General features: G+C 55.0%; 1 protein-coding gene across 2 annotated transcripts; it reads left to right on the top strand.

Moving 5' to 3' along the window:
• The first annotated feature begins 718 nt into the window (after positions 1–718).
• Slc38a3 (solute carrier family 38 member 3) lies at positions 719–17,591 on the top strand. 2 transcript variants are annotated; one of them, XM_038321366.2, is made up of 16 exons: positions 719–885; positions 9,855–10,006; positions 10,106–10,184; positions 10,334–10,449; positions 10,996–11,069; positions 11,156–11,248; positions 11,336–11,417; positions 12,397–12,479; positions 12,560–12,618; positions 12,815–12,979; positions 13,066–13,145; positions 13,581–13,681; positions 13,892–14,016; positions 14,103–14,247; positions 16,513–16,616; positions 16,707–17,591. In XM_038321366.2, the coding sequence occupies exons 2-16, from the start codon at positions 9,906–9,908 to the stop codon at positions 16,809–16,811; spliced, it is 1,512 nt and encodes a 503-aa protein (XP_038177294.1). In that variant the 5' UTR covers positions 719–885; positions 9,855–9,905; the 3' UTR covers positions 16,812–17,591. The 2 variants fall into 2 exon arrangements, with proteins under 2 accessions (XP_038177294.1, XP_038177293.1); XM_038321365.2 differs by lacking the exon at positions 719–885 and adding an exon at positions 2,278–2,425.
• Positions 17,592–18,597: the final 1,006 nt, after the last annotated feature.

Genomic DNA, 18,597 nt, shown 5'->3' with positions numbered 1-18,597 from the left:
TCAAGCTCGGGGGAAACACAAGGGCAGAGGCACGGACGCATGAAATCTGGCATGTTCTAGGAACAATAGGGCCATGTGTGGTCAGCCACGCTATGTGGGGAGGAATGGCTGACCGGAAGTAGGTTGGTGTGGAGGTGCAAGGGAGGAGCCTGCAAGTATCCATGCAAACCGTGGACCCAAGGATGAGGTTAGCGGTGAAGACAGGGCACGGCTGTTGGAAAGGGTCTCGAGGAACCGTGTAGGGTGGGATATGGTGAGAGAGGCTGCCCCACTGGAGACGGCTAGACAAGGGCTGAGAAGAGCAAGGGGCTAACATGGTCTTGGAAGGAGAATCTGTAAGACCCTAGGACCCTAAGATCCATCCCATATGCCGGGCAGTCTTTTAGGCCTGTGTTTGAAATGTGGAGATCAGGGAACGGAGGCAAGGGCTGGCCTGATGTCACAGATGAAGCTCTCCCACTCTTGGAAGTTACCCAGGCATGGCGGTTACATGGATGGGCATTTCCTCAGACCTCTGGGGGAAGGTGCCTGGCAGTCATCAGCCGGTCCTATCCATCCTATCCTGGCTCTGCAGCTAAGGCAGGCTGGGCTGGGAGATTCCACAGGTGGTGAGAAAGGCCTCGGAGCTCTATTTACCCTGGCAGGGGTCCAGGCCCAGGAATGACAAACAGGCACCCTTCCCCCAGTTTAGCCATGATTGGCCTCACCCAGGGACCCCTCATCTCACTAGCCTCCAATCCTGCCACAGCAGCCTAGCCCAGCCGGTTTCTGCTCCCATTCAGTTTGGACCCAGGACCCTAATCCTCATAATCTGAGAACCTGGAGCCTGGCCTAGATCCTCAGGAACTGTCCATTGGTGCCATTACCCCTTGACAAATATCTCCCGTGAGTATCCAAGGTGGTTCTGGCTCAGGCCATTTTGTTCTCCCCCTTCCCTCTGGAGGGCTGGGATTGCCGGCATGTGCTGCCCTCTCTAGCTTCTCCTGCTGTTTTGGAGGGTGAGAGTCTAGTGGCTCTTCATGACAAGGTAAGGTCCGGTCTGGAAGTTATGTCAACCTCAGCTAAGGACGGAAAGCTGTCCTTTCTGTCATCTAGCTACCAGAAATGTAGGCTTATGTAGGCTTGACTTTGCGGAGGCTGTCACCATCCCAGGGCTGTTTTGCTTAGTCTCCCAGCTCACAGGCCTTCACAGCCAGCGTTTAGTCCTAAGTTCGTGGCTTATGGGTTTTTCTTCACCCACCTCTCCCTGGCCAGAGGGAAACTGAGGCACGCTTGGGCTTGGCTATGGTGGTGCTATGAGTCAGCAAGAAGAGAATCCAGGCCTGCTAGATTCGAGGAGTCCTGACTCCCAGCCTGGGGCAGAAAGGGAGTGAGACACCTGGTTTCTGAAGGTCTCCACAGCATCAGGAAGGAGAGATGACATCAGGAGGTAGATATGACCGAGAAGTCCAGCTTGGAAAGGAACAAACAGCAGAGGCCATGGCATTAATCGGATCAGAGCCAGTGGCTGAGAAGCAAGGGGCACAGCTGTTCCACCCTCCCCATCCTGAAAGCCAACACTCCTCCCCAGCTCCCTACCACAACACTTTCCTCACCAGAGCTCTAGGTGGGAAGCAGGAAGAGATGGGCCTGATAGCCAGTCAAGAATGAGTCCTCCCTAAAGTCCCTTCCTCAGAGTCCTGCCCCCACCTCTGACGGGCAGGCTGACCGCAGTCGCTTAATCTTAGAAACGGAATAGAGGACATAGACATGCAAGGCCAGAAAAGAAACACAGCAATCTCGCCTTGCCGCCCTCATGTCGCAGCTCTCCCAGCCCATCTCTGCTTCGGCCACAAGGATACCGACTCTCTGGGGTGACGAAAATGCTGGTTCAGACAGCCCCTCTCCCTGCTCCATCCATCACTGACAAGCAAAGGCGACCAGGCAAGGTAGAAAAGGCGTCAAGTCTGAAAGTCGTCCATTTAAAGCCCCTCACTGAACTTAAACCTTACGGTGTTCCCACTCCTTTCGGCTGAAGATCCCATGAGGTTTAGAAAGTTATAGGCAGAGTCTTTCAGGGGTTCAGTGCACCTACAATTCTCACAAAGATCTCTGCTTTGACCTGAACCATCGCCCCGATTCTTCAGGGCTCAAGCGACCCCTCCCCATCCAGGCTCTCCCACCTATAGGCTCCGAGGGCACCGAGGGCACCGAGGGCACCGACTGCCCCTTTGAGGCTAGCCGGCCAGGCCCCCGCTCCTCCCCGGACCAGCCCCTCCTCCCTCGGGCCGCCGGGGATTGGCGGGCCGGGGGCGGGCCAGGGGCGGGGCCGGCCACCCTTCATCCCCTGCGGCTGCCTTTGCTGCTGCAGCCCAGCGCTCAGCCTAGAGCGGAGCGGACCTCATTCTTCGGGGCGGAGCGCCGAACGTGCCCACCACGAGGCCAGGTACTGCCGGGGTTATAGAGCCACCAGCCCAGGGACGCTGTGCGGGTCGAGCCCAGTATACCTTCTCCGGTCCCTAGTGGGCTTGGGCAGCTCTCTCGTACCCTGAAACCCGGGCAGGCGTCCCAGTTTTCCAAGAGTCAGAGCCCTGCGCGCTCCAGGGCACAGGTCTGCGAGACTGCCGGTAGGCACCCCAGCTCCAAGCTTGCGCCAGGGTGCTGGGAGGGGCACCTCCTCTACTCCTTTTCTTGGCAGGGCCAAGCTGGACAGCAAGGGGACAGCAGCCCCGGGTTTAAGTCCACAGGACACCTAGTTGAGGCTCAGGAGACAGTGGACCGACTTCCCGAGTCAGGACCCACACGCACCAGCTAGAGAGTGGCGGGGAGCAGACGCTGGATCGCTGCCCCGACGGGCGCTTGAGAGGCAGATCCGCCGGCTGGCACGCTGGCAGTCCGGGTATATTTATTCCGGCCTCGCTGGGCAGAGTCTGAGGGCAGATCGGGCGGAACGCCTGAGGACCCGCGGGATCCATGTTAGCCCTAAAACCAGCGTCATTTGCAGTGGGGCCAGTGGGCACCGCCTGCTCTGGGTTCCTTTGGCTCTTTGGCCTGAGGGCGGGGCGCAATGGGCTCTCCTCTCCACCTGTGGACCTGGCTAGCCCGAGTGTGAGAACTAGCCAGGGGCCCAAGACTCAGTTTTCAGGAGCCCGCCCCTGCTGGGTTGCCCCTTTCATTGGCTGCATTGGATGCATACCGTTTGTTTACACTAGAGAAGGGGGCCGAGGGTGGGGCATCTGAGAATCTGCACCCCCCATCCCACTCCCGTGACCCCGAGACCTGAATCCAGGTCTGCCTTCTGCACAATGCTAAGGAGACCTACATCAAAGGTTCTTGCTCTCTAAGGAGTACCACAGAAGACACCTCCATGTGCTTTCTTCCTTTAGCCCGCCAGCCCTGTTCTAGAACTTCATCCACTTCCCGCCATTATGTTGTCCATAGAAGAAACGCCTGGCACATAGTCTGTGATAGAGACTTATTTTTGGAAGGGAAGGCAGTCCCTTGGCGCACTCATTGCGTGTCAGGGGGTGGGGATAGAAAACTAGATAAACCCAAGGATAGTTCTGTTTGGAAGTAGGGAACTTCTGCATAGCTGTGGAAACCCTTCCTAGCAAGACCCATGGTGGAAGGATCCCGAGTGCATGAGGCCGTGCCTGACATATTTTGGAGAGGCTGGGATGACTGAATCCAGGAATGGCAATTTCTGACTTCTTGGGTTTGAGTAGAGGACTGTGTCTCCAGGAAGGACGAGACCATGTCTCAGAGCTTTCTCCTGCCTGAATCCATGAAACCTGTCTTCTCACTGCCCTCTCAAGCCGTGCTGCTGAGTGCTGATTCTTGTCTCAAGCTTGCTGTCCACCACAGTCCAAGGCTCCAGATAGCCAGCTGGAAGGTGTTGGTTATTCCTGTAGCTGTGCCATTGGCCTGGAAAGTGGCCTAAGAGTCCCACACAAATGGAGAAACAGGCTCAATAAAGGCGGGTAGATCATGAACTCTAGACTGGACCCGGAAAAAAATATGAAGTTAATGCAGCAAGCCCTAGAAGTCTGGGTTGGGTGTGGGTCGAGGGCAAAGCATGTCTGCAAGGCAGTGCCTGCTAGGGAGATGCAGTTTTGGCTTCGGTGTGCACAGAAGGCTGGGGTGTGATATGTAGGCTATGCTGTAGCAGGAAGGGGCCCTGAGGGAAGAGTTCTATTTTAGACATCGCCAGGGACCAGGCACCCCAGAGTAGGTAAATTGGACTGAGAACCTTCAGAGGGCTTTGAACCCATTCCATTTGTTTAGTGATGTTGATTAAGCACCTACTATGTGCCTTGTTCACAGTGTGGTGCCTGGAAGGGTACTGAAGAGATAGGCCTTTGACTCTGGATGGGAAGACAGATACAGGACATGAGGGTGGGAACTCTAAAGGACTAGGCAGCACTTCTGGGGGCCAAAGGGAAGGACCAGCTGCTGGGGCAGGAGGAGCTTTCCTGCCAGCAGCCTAGAGTTGCTTGGTTTTGGATTTCCGCTCTGCGGGCCACGTCCTGTACACAGCCCCTCAGCCAGCACGTCTGCACCTGTGTGTGGCCACTGACAATAGGAGTCACCCAGCTGGCCATCACTTCTGTTTGTCTTTTCTATTATTCAGGTAAATAAGTCTCAGGAACCAGCCTTGAGGTCTCCAAGTTTTCTAGTAGAACCTGGCCTTATGACCCTCCTGGGCTTGGCTCCACTGGATAACATTGCATCTCATTGGGATAGAGTCTGAATTCATGGAGAGCTGAAGATGCCGTGGAGGCCTTATGGAATCCCTCTTGAGTTCCACCTGGACACCCTATGGTGCCTGTCGTGCTGAGACACCTGCCTCCTTCTCCGCTCATGGCCATTTGGGCTCCTTCCAGGGCTCCTGTCTTTGTTTATGTTTTTTAAGACAGAGTTGTAGCCTGGCAGTGGTGGTGCACGCCTTTAATCTCAGCACTTGGGAGGCAGAGGCAGGTGGATCTCTGAGTTTTTCAAAGCCAGCCTAGTCTACAAGAGCTAGTTCCAGGACAGACAGGCTCTAAAGCTACAGAGAAAACCTATCTTGAAAAACAAAACAACAACAAAAAAAACTTACCGTATAGACCAAGCTAGCCTCTAACTCATAGAGATTCTTCTATCTCTGCCTCCCAAGTGCTGGGCCTTAAGGTTTGTGCCACCACACATGGGGCTCTGGCTGTCTCCTGCCACCATCTTTCTCCACCTCTACCTTCGAATGGTTATCTTTGTTTCTGACCTCCCTCATTGTCTCTTTCTCCTTGCCTGAATATCAAATCATCTACTTTGTATGGTTTTTGTTTCTCTCTGTTTTCTTTTGTCTGTGACCCTGAATATCCAACCAAGTTTCTCTATCTCCCTGGGCCCCTGTCTGTCTGTCTGTCTGGTTGTCTGTCTGGATCAGTACGCATGGGCGCATGTGTGAAATGTGAAGTGTGTATGTTTTCTCTTGACTCTCTCCCCTCAGATCTCTCCCCTCTCTCCCTCCCTCTACCTCAATCCTCCTGACCTAATGTCTCCCCTCCTCCAAGCTGACCTTGCTTTAGCCCCCTATCAGGGTCTACAATGAGTCCCAAACTGCCCCAGGCCTGTGTTCCAGTTTTCCTTGGGGCCAGGAGTCCGGCTGTCCAAATATTTGGCCACCTCCAGGGGATTCCGGGTCGGCAGGGAGGAAGATGGGCTGGCTGGCGCAGGGTCTCCCCTGCCTCTGGGGGGCCACGGTCACGTGATGTCCTGTCCTCTGCCTCAGCAGGACCTCTGGCCGCACGTCCCTCTGAACAAGCTGGCAATGGAGCTGGAGGAGGGACTGTTGCTGGCTCTGGCCAGCTTGGGCCAGGAGGTTCTGGCTGCAGTTTCTCTTAGAACCAGCCTGAGCAGAGAGGGTCCAAGTCGAGGTGGGAGATGAGGCCAAGGTGGCTCGTAAGCATCTGCTGGTTGTCTAGGAAACATACCCTGTCACAGGAAAGTCTACCTTCCGGCCCCAGCTGGGCTTCTCAGATCCTCCTAGGTACTTCCGGATAGCCAGAATACCAAGACACAGGCTACAGATCCCTGAGCCAAGGAGCAGAGCCTAAGTCTTTGGGGTGGCTAGCTTATCAATGCGCCAGGCCATCAAAGAGTGGCTTTGCCCAGTCCTGCACATGCACCTCGTCAGGTCGTCTGTGCCAGCCACACACCGGCCGCATGCTGCCCTCTCCTGTTCTGCTGTGTGGTGATGATGGGATATAGTGGGAGGTACAGGACTGGGGTCTTCTACCACCAATGTGAAGCTGTGGCCTGGGGGAGGGGCTAGGGGTGACTGACAGTTTTAATAGCCTCCTACTTGCCCTGCACCTCAGTCTCTTAGGGCAGCAGTTTCTCCCAGCAGTCTCTAGGGCTGTGTGTTGGGGACTTAAAGATCAAACATGCCGGCTGTGCAGATTCTCCAGTCATGTACGGTTTGTCCCGGGATGGAGTCCTTCTCTCTAAAATCAGGAGAAGCAGGCCAGCAGAGAGGTTGCTATCCAGAGGTAGCTTTCCCCACCTGGGGCCTCCAGTGATAGGTATAGTAACCCTTCAGTCTAAGCAACCTGCTCCTCACATGACACCCACCCCCCATCGAAACATATGGCTACAGGACTGGGAGAAGTACAGTCCACTGTGCAGCCAGCCTACCCTGCAAGCCCACGTATGTCCCTGAGAATGGAGGTTAGCAGGACCTAGGGACTGTGCTGTAGGATAGAAAGCTGTGGTTCCCATAGTGGCTGATGCAAGCAGCCAACCCATCCTGGCCTGGATTCCTAGGCCTACAAGTCTTTAATTAGCCAAAGTCAACACCTGCCGAGGTGTGCCTGATGAATTCTCGCTCTGTGAAGCCCGCGTGGGCAGGCGTTACTTGATGCACCATCCTGATGATGCTGCAGCCCCTCCCCATCTCCCCACAGAACAAACGAGCCTCAGAGCAATGGCCTGGGACAGCAATCAGTTCACTGTCCAGGCCCATACTGCACTCATGACCAAAGCTGTCCTGATGACCTGCCCAAGGGCTCGGTGCTCTCTCTACCCTAAGACTTGACCATTCTTTGGACACCCATGGCCTGCTCGTGAAGGCGAAGCCTCCCAGAGCTCCCTCATTCTGTTGCCAGCTTTGGTCTATCCTCACAGGACCCCTAGGTATCAGAGGACCGTTAGGTCCCGGGTGAGAGTGCTCTGCTCATGTTGCACTGATCCAGTCTAGAGCACGGTCTGGGCCTTCGCCTCTGCGGGACTGGCTCTGCTGCCGGCTCTCCTTAATCAGGCTTCTCTCCTGAGTACCCCGACTCCCTGACACATAGGAGGGCAGGAGATAGCAAAGGAGGGTACGGGCTGGAAGAGGTGAGCTGGCAGCCTTGGGAGATGTCTGAGGTCTCCTTCATAGGGTCAAAACTAGTCTCCACTCTGGGGCTCTAGTCCTGAAACTGCCTTCACTGAATAAAGACACTCACTTAGCCTTTAAGGCTCTGGAAGGTTTGTCAGTAGCCATGAAGTTTTCATTCCACCCTCACCTCCTGCTGATACTACACCTCAGAGTCTATGTCCACGCTGTGCCCTCTGCCCAAGGCTCTCTTCCTTGCTTCATGCCTTGGAGCTTCTGTTGGAAATTTAGACCTGGCTACACCACCTCCTCCAGGATACCTCCCTTGATAACTCCCTCCCCCTAACTTTTTTAGACCCAGAAGAATGTTTCACATTCAGTTGTAGGAGATTTAGAGTGGTGGCTGGGAGGAGGGGTAATGGGACATAGAAGAGCATCGTCACCTCTACCAGACTGGAGATCACTTAAGGACAAAGATTCTACACCCTTCCTGGGATCTCAGGGCAGCCTGAGACCTAGTAATGACTGGTTATGAATAATAGCCACCAGGCCCCAAAGACTTCAGCCCCACTGAAAGGGGACAGGGAGCCTAGAGCTGGCACCTTAGGCACCTCCCACAGCCATTCCATGGACTTAGCCTTCCTGGAGGCCGTGCCAGGCTGCTTGGTACCCTGATGCCATAACAGAACGAAGCCCTGCACACACCAGCCCAGGCAAGCCTGGGGGCCTCTGTCATTACGGCAGAGAGGTTGCTTGTTCTAGACTGCTGACACAGCACACTCCAAGGGCTTGTCCCAGCTTGCCCAGGGTGGGGACCGAGCAAGGGCAACCTACTGAGTGCCAGGGGGTACTCTGGAGGGGTTTTGGAGACATGGCAGTGGAACCTTCCACCTAGGTGAGATTCTGGGAGGGGTGTTGATGGCAGGGCTCAGCAGAGGGGCAGTATGAGGGCAGTGGAGTGATGGGTGACAGAGGGGAAGAGAGTCCACGAACTGAAGCCCACACTATCAGGGTCCTCAGTAGGTGAGCTGGGAGGATGAGGAGTTCAAAACCGGCAACCAGGGAGACAGAGGTAGGTAATGGTGCCGGGTGGGGAGTCCCCAGGGCTGAGGTATTTGAGGTCTGAGCTCTGGGCCAGAACAGTGGGTGAGGTACTCCGGTGGATGTAGTGAGACAGGTGTCTACAGGGTGTGGGGTCCTAAGGCCTGAGCCTAGCTCCCTGGAACATCAAGATCAATCCTGAGTGTTTGCTTGGGCTTCTTGTAGCTTCCCACCTCAAAGCCCACCTGAGACCCTTACGGGCTGGAGTAGGGACAGGAGTCAGTGCTGGGTTTGGGATACCCTGTTATGCCTCAGGCCCAGGCTCTGGCTATCCTGCCTGGCACAGACACCCCTTTCTGGTCTCCACTCTGGTTCAGCCCCCCTGCTGGCTACTCTGCTTTTAGGATGTCCTGAAAAAGCCTGGGTTCACTTTGCCCAGACATCTTCTGGACACGGTAGGTAACCCCTGGCCCCAGAGATGGGAGAGGGGCCAGTGAGTTGTTGTCTGGGCTGTGCTCAGTGGGAAGTGAGGAAGCTGGATCTTCTGCAGTCCAACTGAGCCAAGCCCAGAGACAGAAGGGGCACCCAGCAATGACCTGGGCCTCTCTTCAGCCAGCCAAGCCCTGAGCTCCTGGCCCAGGGAAACGAGGGTTCTGTTTAGAGGGTGGCTTGAATGGCAGGTCCTGGATTAGGGGCCCCCTGGCAAGAGAGGCAATGCTAGAAGGAAAGTATGGTCCTGAGGCCAGGGCTGTGAGGAGCATGAAGACCAAGTGGCCCAGAGAACTGCGCCCGAGGACATCCATTTCCTGGAAGGGCCCCTGAGGGCCTTTCACCACAGCCAGGCCGGGCAGGCCCAGGTGTCCAGCCCCAGCACCGCCTCAGGCCTCCTGGCTCTGGAGGGGGCATCTTCTGCGCCTGCTGTCCACAGCGCCAGCTCTCAGCCCACAGAGGGCCCTTTGTTCTGACTGCCAGCAGAGCCCGCCGGGCATCTGGGAACAGGGCCCACAGCCCTCACCCTCTCCCAAGGCCTCCAGCCATCGGGCAGTGCCATTCTAGGTTGGCCAGGAGGCCCCTGGCACACAGGACCAGTTCAGGAAACTGTGTCCCAGGGCTACTGTGAGGAAGGGGATTCACTCCAAGACACATATGCAGAGAGGGGTCAGGATCTAGCACTTAGCATTCAGGGTTTCTGGTGCCACTCAGCTATGGACTCAGATCCCCAAATGGTCCAAGCTTCGCAGGTAGAGAAACTGAGGCTTGCTTGGACTGGTCTACATGCCCATCGGGTGTCCTAGGAGCTCAGGTGTCCAAGTTCTACTCCATATCCCAGAGGCAGAGCCCAAGGAAGAGACGGATCCCAGTGATCCTTCATGCACCTGGCTGTCCTAAGTGACCCTCTCAGAGATGTACTAAGGCCACTGACTTCATGTGGGAAACCAGACCATGATCCCAAAGATAACCAGAGGAGCTGACTGTTCCACAGGCGTCTGACTGTGTTGGTGTGTGAGCGGTGCTCCCGGGGAGTCTCTGAGCCATGGAGATACCACGACAGACAGAGATGGTGGAACTGGTGCCCAATGGCAAGCACTTGGAGGGACTCCTACCGGTGGGCGTGTCTGCAACAGACACACAGAGGTAAGAGGAGAGGGACCTGGTAGTACTCAGGGAAGCACTGGGCAGAGGCACAGAACACAGGGATGGAGCTAAGTCACTTGTGCTGGTCTCCTCCTGCAGGGCCGAAGACCCCCAACACTGTGCAGAAGGCAAGGGCTTCCTTGAGAAAAGCTCCAGCAAGGCGCCACACTTCACTGACGTGAGCTGGGCAACCTGAGGGGACTTGGGGGACTGGGGGGAAGTTGGGCGCGGTGATGAGGTGCTCTGGGGAGGCAGTGGGAGACTGAGGGACAGTGAGTGAGGATGCTACAATGCCCCATTTTCCCCGTCCCTCTCTGGTACCTGCAGTTCGAGGGGAAGACATCATTTGGGATGTCCGTGTTCAATCTCAGCAATGCCATCATGGGCAGTGGCATCCTGGGTCTCGCCTACGCCATGGCCAATACTGGCATCATCCTTTTCCTGTGAGTGCCTCTGCAAACAGCCCTGAACAACTGCCAACCATGACCTCCCAGGACCTTCCAGTTCGCTATCCAGTGGGTGGGCACTTCTTACTCTGCACCAGTCCACGGCTACACAAACATCCCCAGCCGGACAAATATACCTCACTGCTCCTCAAACCCACAAGGCCAGCTCGACAGGCCTGAGTCTGTTCTACTACGTTTACACATGATGGCTGAACCCTTGTGGCCAGGCCTTGTGTGGCCACACGTGTCCTTGATTTGGTGGCCCTGCCCTGAAGCCTGAATGGAAAACATATTTGTCCCAACGACTCCAGAAAGAAGGGGCTCGGAGCACAGGCACAGGACACTCTTGACCCAGAGGGCCCCCACCTGGGTCATGTTGCACCCTGGGTCAAAGAGAGTAGTGTTCCTATCTCTGGAGTCTCCTGACTTGCACCCGCTCCTCAGACATTTATGTCACAGACAGACTCCTTCCTCCCAGCCTCCTTGAGCTCATCATTCCCTGCCAGCAAACCTCCAGGGGCCTCTTTCCTTCATGTTCTCCAGGTTCCTTCTGACAGCTGTTGCCCTGCTATCTAGCTACTCCATCCACCTGCTCCTCAAGTCTTCGGGGATTGTGGGTGAGCCTTGAGCAGGCCTGCAGGGGAGGGGGACTAAGGTGAACGGGGCAAGCTCCCCTGGCAATAATGACATCTGGTTTCTATAGGCATCCGTGCCTATGAGCAGCTGGGCTACCGTGCCTTTGGGACCCCAGGGAAGCTGGCAGCAGCTCTGGCCATCACGCTGCAGAACATTGGAGGTGAGGCTGGTGGTGGGGGCAGTGGGGTGCAGGATGAGCTGGCTGGTTCAGCTGACCTCAGCAGCTGTCCCCTGCCTTCTCCCCCAGCCATGTCCAGCTACCTGTACATCATCAAGTCTGAGTTGCCTCTTGTCATACAGACCTTCCTGAATCTGGAGAAGCCGACCTCGTGAGCTTGGGGAAGGAGGGTGGGAAGCAATGGGTGCCCAGCCAGCCTGCTAGACAGGACAGAAGTATGGCTGCTAGAGAGCAGAGGACTGCAAATAGAGCCGCATTCGGTTCCTGTCTGTGTGCGTAACATCCAGGGAAAGCCCCAAGAGGGGACTTTTAGAACTAGAAAGCTAGGGTCCGTGTGACCCAGGACCCTGCTCATGAGCAGAAGGGCCTCAGGCTTAGCTCTAAGCACCTGCTATTCCTGACCATGGGGTCACCCCCACCCCCGCCGCCACTACCAAGAGATTAAGCCCAGGGCATGTGTGGGGGTGCCTACTACTTAGCCAGCACCGGCTGGGCATCAGCCTTGCTTTGTGTTTGAGAGGAAGGGAGGAGAGGCTAACCCTGCTCCTGACCACCCAGTGCCCGCAAGCAAAGGGGCCACATGACTGAGAAAATGCTGAGAGGAAGAATTAGGGTTCTGCACCTCGGGTCCCAGGGGCCTTTTCCAAGGAATCTAGAAGAATGGATGCTCCTGGGCCTTCTGCCCTTCTCTGTGCCCCGCGTTCATTTCTAGGACAGAGGAGGGCCTGAATAATACAAGATGCAGGTGCCCAAGAAAGACCACAAGGGCCACAGTTATTGGCAAGTCCCTGAAACTCCCAAGAAAAGCACAGACCCTTCCTGAGCCTTGTCCTTTCACCCTGCCACCTGCATCAGGATGGGCCCAGGCCTATGTGTGCTTAGGAAACACTGTCAGCACCTGCAGTCAGAAGGGGACCCACACAAGCTGTGTCCCCGGCCAGCTCACACTCAGGAGTGTGAGATGAGCCCCACCCCCTTTCTCAGATGAAGCTCAGGGAGACTTGGAGTTATAGTTAAATGTTGGTCAGAGGACACAAGGTGGCATTACTGGTGCCCTAACAGGGAGAAGCAGGGGACCTCACCCCAGGTTGAGGAGATTCTGACTGTGGTCCCCACTCTTCTCCCTTCAGGGCATGGTACATGGATGGCAACTACCTTGTGATCCTGGTGTCTATCACCATCATTCTGCCCTTAGCACTAATGCGGCAGCTTGGTGAGTCACCAGGGTCAGCCTGGAGGGTGGTGAGGGGACACGCAAGGGAGGCCTGAGTCTCACAGTCCTCTCCTCGGCAGGTTACCTGGGCTACTCCAGTGGCTTCTCTCTCAGCTGCATGGTGTTCTTCTTGATCGCAGTGAGCCACCTTCCATGTTGGTCAGGAGAGAGCAGTGGCCCAAGGGAGTCCTCTGTCTTCAGGGCGGGGGTGGGGGTGGGAGGACCACTTGGGAAGCCAGAGTGAGAAGGCAGCTCTTCTAAGCTTGAACATGGCTTCACAGCGACTTTGCCAGCAGCTTAGCCTGACACGACACTCTCACCCATCCTCACCCCAGGTCATCTACAAGAAGTTCCAAGTTCCCTGCTCATTGGCACACGACTTGGCCAATGCCACAGGCAACTTCAGCCACACGGTGGTACTGGAGGAGAAGGCACAGCAACAGGGAGAGCCTGAGGCTGCAGCCTTCTGCACCCCAAGTTACTTCACACTCAACTCACAGGTTCCAGCAGGCCAAGCCAGGCCAGGGAAGTGGGGAGAGGGCCTGGGGGGGGACGGCTGCCTTGACATAGTTCTGTGTGTCTCCAGACAGCATACACCATCCCCATCATGGCCTTCGCCTTCGTCTGCCACCCCGAGGTGCTGCCTATATACACAGAACTCAAGGAGTAGGTGTCTGTGGCTGGGGAGGGATGGTGGCTGCCTTGACGGTCCGCAGAGAATGATGTGCTCGTAGATAGTGTCCAGAGGGAGAGGGGATAAGGCCTGTGTCACCAGACCAAAGATATTCGTGTTCAATAAGAGTGGGAATTAGGAGCTGGGCAGTGGGGGTGCACACCCTTGATCCCAGCACTCAGGAGGCAGAGGCAGGTGGATCCCTGTAAGTTCGAGGCCAGGCTGGTCTACAGTGGGAGTTCCAGGACAGGCTCCAAAAGCTACAGAGAAACCCTGTCTTGAAAAAAAAAAAGAATAGAAATTAGGGGCAAGAAGGAGACTTTCTCACTGCTGAATAGAGGAATGTGGTACCAGAGGGACCCTTGAGTATATATAGTTATCACAGGGTGGGTCAGCTTGGCACTAAGCCCCTCTCTTACTGTCTGCAGCCCCTCCAAGAAGAAGATGCAACACATTTCCAACCTGTCCATTGCTGTCATGTATGTCATGTACTTCCTGGCTGCCCTCTTCGGCTACCTCACCTTCTATGGTATGGCTGGATCAGCACGGGTGGGATCAGAGGCCAGGCTGGGAGGCAAGGGCTGGTCAGTGGCCATAGTGTCCTGATTACTATAGGCACTCACTAGATGTGTGCTGCCTGCCTGTCCTGCAGCTGTGGAGGTGAGTCTGAGTGCCACTCCCCACAGTGTCAGGGTCCACCGCCCCCTGGCCTGCTGACCACCCTCCCTGCCTGCCACAGACGGGGTGGAGTCGGAGCTGCTACACACCTACAGCAAGGTGGACCCGTTTGATGTGCTGATCTTATGTGTGCGCGTGGCCGTACTGATAGCAGTCACACTTACAGTTCCAATCGTCCTGTTCCCGGTGAGCCAGCAGACAGGTTACGGGGCCAGCAGAAGGGAGGGTCTAATGGGGGCCAGCAGGACTGATGGCACTTTCCACCTGCCCAGGTACGACGTGCCATCCAGCAGATGCTGTTTCAGAACCAGGAGTTCAGCTGGTTGCGGCACGTGCTCATCGCCACTGGCCTGCTTACTTGCATCAACCTGCTGGTTATCTTCGCCCCCAACATCTTGGGCATCTTTGGGATCATTGGTGAGTCTGATCTTGCTGTATGAGTGGAATAGTGTCCCAGAGACTCTCATCTCTTTACATCCAGCAGACCCCCTCAGCACATACCCTACATTTAAGTGAGAGTTGGCTCCCGTGCATAGTCTAGGCTCCAACTTGAACTCTTGTCCTTAAAACTATTGCAGTCCATTCTGAAGGCTCAAAACCACTGAGTTGGTCCTCTTCATTAGATGACGGAACAGTCTCTAGGACCAAGTCTTCATGAAGGACCTCCCTGGATTGGGGACGGTAGTTATCTTATCTGGAAAGGATGAAACAGGAGAATGACTTGAGCCCAGGAGTTCAAGACCAGCACAGGCAGCATAGCAAGATGCTCTGGCAACAGCAAAAGGTCTCAGAAAGTTTTACCCCCATTCTACATTTCGGGGGACCAAAGTCCAGAGTGACGGAAGGAACAGAAGAGCTGCTGTTGGGGAGCCAAGGGTCTCAATCCAGCTACAGGACTATCAGACTCCAGGCTTGGGTCTCTGTCCACTGTCCCATCCCAGCTGAGGTTCCAAGCTAGAAAATTAGACAATTCTGAAACATCTTCGGGATGACCCAAGTCTGATCCCTTGACCCTCCTCTTCAGTCTGTCTCTCTGGTCTGGGCGCTGAGACTTGTGACTATCTGAAAACACTCTTGCTTCCATATGTTCCAAATCTGCATTGAGCTGACACCAACAGACAGAAATGCGTTGTTGAAGTGATGGGAGAATCTTGGGGACCTTTGTGCCAGTCAAGTCAGCTCTGCCACTGTAACAGAGCCTCTGAGGCAGTTAATGTATAAAGAGAACACGCAGGGCTGGTGCAATGGCCGTGACTGAGGCGCCTGCCACCGAGAAATGACAGCTTGAGTTTGGTCCCCGGGACTCATACGTGGAAGAGAACCAACTCCTCTAGGTTGTCCTCTGACCCCCACACATGTACAGTGACACACATGCCCTTACATATGTACACTAAGACAAAACAATAAATGGAAAATTTTAAATTAAATAAAAAGAGAGGAAAGGTCCAGGGGCTGAGGACATAGCTTAGCAGCTTAGTGCTTAGTGGAGTGTTTGCCTGGCTACGTGTGCATGATGCTGTCACTGGGTTAGAGCCCAGCAGCGTTTTGTGTGTGGCACAAGCCTGTATTCCCAGCATTGAGAAGGTGGAGGCAGGAAAACCAGGAGTACAAGATCATTCTTTTTTTTTTCCTTTTCTTCTCCCCCACCCCCCTCCGAGAGAGAGAGAGTTTCTCTGTGTAGTTTTGAAGCCTGTCCTGGAACTCGCGCTGTAGACCAGGCTGGCCTCAGACTCACAGAGATCTACCTGGTTCTGCTTCCTGAGTTCTGGCATTAAAGGCAAGTGCCACTACTGCCCAGCCCAAGGTCATTCTTTTTTTTTTTTTTAATATTTTATTTATTATGTATACAACATTCCTTCCATGTATGCTTGCATGCCAGAAGAGGGCACCAGATCTCATTAAAGATGGCTGTGAGCCACCATGTGGTTGCTGGGAATTGAACTCAGGACCTCTGGAAGAACAGTCAGTGCTCTTAACCTCTGAGCCATCTCTCCAGCCCCCCAAGGTCATTCTTGACTATACAGATTGAGGCTATCCTGGGATAGCCTTGTGCCCATATAAACAAAAAGACTTATTTGGCTCATACTTTTCCAGGTTCCAGTCGTGATTGACTGGTGCCAGTGGATTTGAGGGCTGTAGTAGGCTAATCCATCATGACAGAAGGGTGTGGCGGAACAAAACTGCTTACCCCATGGCCAAGAACTAAAACGGAAAGAGGAGCAGATCAAAGCCTCACAGTCCCCTTAAGGGGCTCATGCCAATGCTTAAGGACCTCCCTTAAGGCTTCACCTCCTAAAGGTTTTGCACTTCCAAACAACACCAACCTGATAGCCCCAACTTGAACCTTCTAGAGACCCCACCTCCAAAACACTCGGGCCTTCTAAGGGCATTCGAGACCCGAATTATAATAAGCTGTGTTAGAAACCCAGGATCCTTAAGGCTTTATTCTGTAGTAAGTCTCTCTTTTTCATTGTTTGCTTCATTCACTGACATTTTCCTGACCCACCAACACCATCGGCCTTGCAGCCTGGTGGATGAGAAGGCAGGAGAAGGCTGGTGGACTCTCCTGGCATCAGTCAGGGCTCTCACAACAGAGTGCAGCTGATCTCACTGGGAGTCCACCTCAGGCCTGGGCCAGGAGGTGACTGTGAGCCAGCTGTTGCTTAGCTCTGCTCTTTGCAGGGGCCACATCTGCTCCGTGCCTCATCTTCATCTTTCCTGCCATCTTCTACTTCCGAATCATGCCCACTGAGAAGGAGCCTGCAAGATCCACCCCTAAAATTCTGGTAGGAGGGGTCTGGAAGCCGGTGGGCTGGGGCGGGCTTGAGGGAACTGTCCGTATCTCGGTTCTTTCATTCATTTCTGACACTCAACAGGCCCTTTGTTTTGCTGCGGTTGGCTTTTTGCTGATGACCATGAGTTTGAGTTTCATCATCATTGACTGGGTCTCTGGGACCAGCCATCACGGAGGAAACCATTAGGAGGACTCGCATCTTGTTCTGTGTACTCATCCTAGTGCTCCTGCCTCCCTCTCCAGCCCCTGCTCCCAGTCAGGGGCTCAGTAAGGGGAGAAAGACAGGGGAGAGAGACACTGTAAATACTATGGCATTTGACTCCACCCATATCCTCTCCTGTTGGAAGGTTTTTTGTTGAAGAGCCAGGACCAAGGCCCTTGGACCACCCCCTGCTGGGCTCCAGGGCTGCTGGGGCTTCCTGAGCTCGGAACAGGGTGGGGCTGCTGCCTCAGATCCCACCAGAGCCCTCCACCCTCCTCCCCCTCCCACAGCTGTGTACACTGAGACCCAGCAGCCACCTCCTGAGCCACACAGAGCCAGAACCCAGGCCTGAAGGCATACCCCAGCCCTGCTGGGAAGCCACAGTCTGCACCCAGAGGGCTCATTGCCCCCCTCCTCTGCCCAACCCGCCCTGCCTGCTGATCTCCCAGCCCCTTTTCCAACAACTGGGCCCAAAATCTAGGATACTCTTGTTCTCTTCTTGCATCTCCTTCCTGGAGGGAGACCCTATCCCACCCCATATCTGGGGTCTGCAGGTTCTGCTGAGGATGGGGTTGGAATGCACCCTCACCAGTCCTGGGGAGGCTGGGACTCCCACACCTCAAGCCGGGGCCATGACTTACATTCCAGTGCTGGGAGAAGAAAGGCTGGGCCCCAAGTATCCTGCCCTTGAGAGTCAAACCCAGGAGCCAGACTGGCACGGAGCTGGGGAGGCTGGCCTTTTATAAATATTATACATAAGACTGATTATGTTTTATATTCTTGGTCTCCATATCTTCGGGGTTCTGGAAAATAGGGTAGGGGCTAATAAGGGTATGGATGGCACTGGGGTTCTCCTGTCTGCTTGCATACATGAGTGGGGACTGAACAAGATCCCCCCACCCCCATCCCACCTCCGGCCTCTCCGACCAACCAGTGGCATGTTCAGACCCAGCTCTGGGCCCGGGCCAAGTTCAGCACAGACCTGCTTTCTCACGGGGTGAGGTGGGGAGGAATTAATGAGGCCCTAGGAAATGGGACAGAGAGAAGCCTGCGGAAGGAAGCAACGTGAGGTGCATCCCCAGCAGCTCCACAGAGGGTCTGAGCTGGGGGCAACTGAGCCTAGCAGAAGCCGCAGGAAAGGGCCCTGCCATCCTCCTGCTCCTAGGCTGTTTGTCAACCCCGTGTTAATGCCTTGAAGCTGGATCTTTCCCTTTGTAGGACTGTTCTTTTTATTGATAATAAGCACCTCTATGAATAAAGGTAGGTAAGTGAGTCTCAGGGGAGTCGGGATAGTCCTCAGTGACTAAGGGAGAGTGAAGTTCAAGGCAAGGCAGGGACTTCAAGGAGCCAGGGCAGCCCCAGGTATCCTGGCCCAAGTGGGACTGGGAAGCTGCCCACTGCAACTTTCAGGCCTGAATCAGCTACAGCCCAGAGAGATGGAAGTGCCCAGGCCTTGGCACTAAACCCTCATTAGGAAAGACCCTGCACCAGGCTAGGCCACCAGCGAAAGGACAGCAAGAAAAATCCAGTTTGAACTTGAAAAGCAACTGCCAGCTTTCTTCAGGAAAGACCTGAAGAAAGAACTTCTTCAAGCTGGTGGCTGCTTGGCCCATAGCTGTGCCAGCTAGCAGAGGGGGGCTTCCTGAGTCCCATGGGTCCTAGGTACCTGACTTCAGCCAGGAGCCCTTTGGCCACAAGAAACATCTGGACACTGACCTAAAGGTAGATGCAACCTAAGGTACAGGAGGGACTGTCCCCTAGGGGCCACCAG

The sequence above is a fragment of the Arvicola amphibius genome, chromosome 3, assembly GCF_903992535.2.
Source record: "Arvicola amphibius chromosome 3, mArvAmp1.2, whole genome shotgun sequence".
Lineage (NCBI taxonomy): Eukaryota > Metazoa > Chordata > Mammalia > Rodentia > Cricetidae > Arvicola > Arvicola amphibius.
This window is presented reverse-complemented; position numbering and strand designations above follow the sequence as displayed.